We start from the raw sequence: 2,500 nt of genomic DNA, 5'->3' as shown, positions 1-2,500 counted from the left end.
CTGGGAGTACAGGTAAATATGAGCTCACGGTTAGCATTGAACAGTTAGCATTGAACGAGGTCATCCCTATGGTAAATGGACTGCACTTATATAGCGCCTTTTTTGCTGCTCCAAAGCGCTTTACAACGGTCTCTCATTCACCCATTCACACACACATTCACACACCAATGGCGGCAAGCTGCCATAAGGCGCCGACCCGCTCACTTGGGAGCAATTTTGGGGTTCAGTGTCTTGCCCAAGGACACTTCGACATGTGGCCAGCCGGGGCTCGAACCGCCGATCTGCCAACCTTGTGATCATTGGGCGGCGACTCTACCTCCTGCGCCACAGCCGCCCCAGATGTTTCCACAGCCCTCCCTATGTTCCCACATTTTTAAGAATTTTTATAGTTTTCCCCCATCAAAACTAGGCCCTATGTTCCCACATGTCTAAGTAATCATAGTGTAAAGGCAGGAATATCTGTAGGGTTAGAGTTAGGGTTAGGGGTTAGGGTTAGGATTAGGGTTACATTCCCGCACACTTTGGTTCCCGTAAGACAGAGGGTATTCTGTATTTTATACATAAATTGTTATGGCTGTGGATCCACCAGACCAGCAAACATTGGCTGAGTAACAAAAACACAAACAGCACAACAGAAGGGTTAAACTGAGGAAACATAGGGCTGTGGGAACATAGACACACTCCCCATTGAACAGCTAGCATTGAACAGCTAGCATTGAACAGCTAGCATTGAATAGTTAGCTACAGGTAACAAGTGTAAGAGAGTAAAATTCTTAGGCTTTTGGTTCCTGGCATTGCAACACAAGACAATAAGGCAATAGGCATAATTCAAGATAAAAAGTGACAATATTACAGGACATAAGTGACAAATGAGACAGGATATACTTAGCAGTACAAATAGTAAATAAAGTAATAATAATAATAATAACCACTTTCATTTGTATAGCACTTTTCCTGCAAACATTGCAGCTCAAAGTGCTTTAATCATTACATCACGTCATAGCCCAATAAGACAGTAAGGTATCTATAAATCATCATATCCTCATATCATATCCTTTCAAATCAAGTGGTAGCCTAGATGTTTCATTAAAATGAGGCTATTGTAAATAAATGTGTCAACCTCAGTTAATCAAAAGTCTACTAAGTTCCAACCTAAATGACCTCTTGTAATAATAATTCGAGCAAAAGCTGGCATCCATTCCTCCATACACCCCTTCAAACAATCAGTCAGTTGAGAAAGGTTACTGACTGTAGACAGTTCAAGTAGTAAAGTGTCTGTGTGCTTAAGGTTTAGGTAGTCTGTATACATGGGGTGTGCTTGGGGATCACAGTCAATTGTCTACAGTAGGCTTGTTCATGAGCCTGATGGCCTGGGGGACGTAACTCTTGGTTAGCCTCTGAGTTTTGGCCCTGAGGCTCCGGAAGAGCCTTCGTCTTTTGGCATCGGTTTCATCAGACTGTGGTTGGGATGGCTGGGAATTTTGATGATCCTCCGTGCTTTGCCGTGCTTTAACACACCGTTTAACCGTTAACATTAATGCTAGGTCAGCATTAGCAAACAGTTGAGCTACAGTAGCATTAATGCTGGCCTTGAGCTCCTATTTGGACAGTTCCCAGTTCCCAAAGCATTTGGCTCTGGTACAGAGAATGGTACTATTGAGCTTTTTTGCTTCTTACACACAGTAATTCAGTGTTTTCCTCTTTCTGAGTTAATTGTAGAGATATTGTCGGCTTACTGGATCAATTGTCAAACTGCTTTATTTAAGAGTCAAACTGTGCTAAAGATTATGATGATTAAAGATTATGATGATTAAAGATTATGATGATTAAAGTTTTGATTATTAAAGATTATGATGAATTAAAGATTATGATGATTAAAGATTATGATGATTAAAGATTATGATTATTAAAGATTATGATTATTAAAGATTATGATATTTCTGATTTGATTTGTCTGTGTGAGATATTTTATCATCCTCTGTCCGTCTGTCTGTGTCTGTGTGTGTGTGTGTGTGTGTGTGTGTGTGTGTGTGTGTGTGTGTGTGTGTGTGTGTGCGTGTGTGTGTGCAGCTGTTCAAGGGGAAGTTTTTCCACTGCGAAGGTTTGGACGTGAAGTACATCACCAACAAGAGCGACTGCCTGCAGACCGGGTACCGCTGGGTACGCCGCAAGTACAACTTTGACAACCTTGGACAGGTAGGACATCCCTACCACTCCTCTGGTCATGCATGGCAGCCATTTTGGATCCGATTAACCCCCCACAGGCTTTCTGCTTCCTGCTTAAGTTGTGGTGGGTTGTGTGTTGCAGGCGCTGATGTCGCTGTTTGTGCTGTCGTCTAAAGACGGTTGGGTTGCTATCATGTACGACGGGCTGGACGCTGTAGGAGTGGACCAACAGGTGAGAGAGCGAGGGGGGGGGGGGGTAAATAGGTAAGTAAGTAAGTAAGTAAGTAAGTAAGTAGCCTTGTCTAATGGCTCTTAGGGGAGCTTAGTGGGGCAG

At 42.9% G+C, this 2,500-nt stretch overlaps 1 protein-coding gene across 1 annotated transcript in view; it reads left to right on the top strand.

The window, feature by feature from the left end:
- Positions 1–2,500, top strand: part of LOC308149708 (voltage-dependent T-type calcium channel subunit alpha-1H-like) — a gene marked incomplete at both ends in the record, with an annotated part of 81,141 nt that overhangs the window by 54,832 nt on the left and 23,809 nt on the right. Inside the window, 3 exons of the mRNA XM_080522606.1 lie at positions 1–12; positions 2,071–2,196; positions 2,309–2,398. The exon at positions 1–12 is cut by the window's left edge and continues 115 nt beyond it. Of these exons, the coding sequence (XP_080378732.1) occupies positions 1–12; positions 2,071–2,196; positions 2,309–2,398 (228 nt within the window). The remainder of the gene's footprint in view (positions 13–2,070; positions 2,197–2,308; positions 2,399–2,500) is intronic.

This window comes from Nansenia antarctica (genome assembly GCF_963989245.1).
Source record: "Nansenia antarctica genome assembly, chromosome: 2".
NCBI lineage: Eukaryota > Metazoa > Chordata > Actinopteri > Argentiniformes > Microstomatidae > Nansenia > Nansenia antarctica.
Note: the sequence above shows the minus strand (reverse complement) of the source record. Positions and strands in the feature narration are given on the sequence as shown.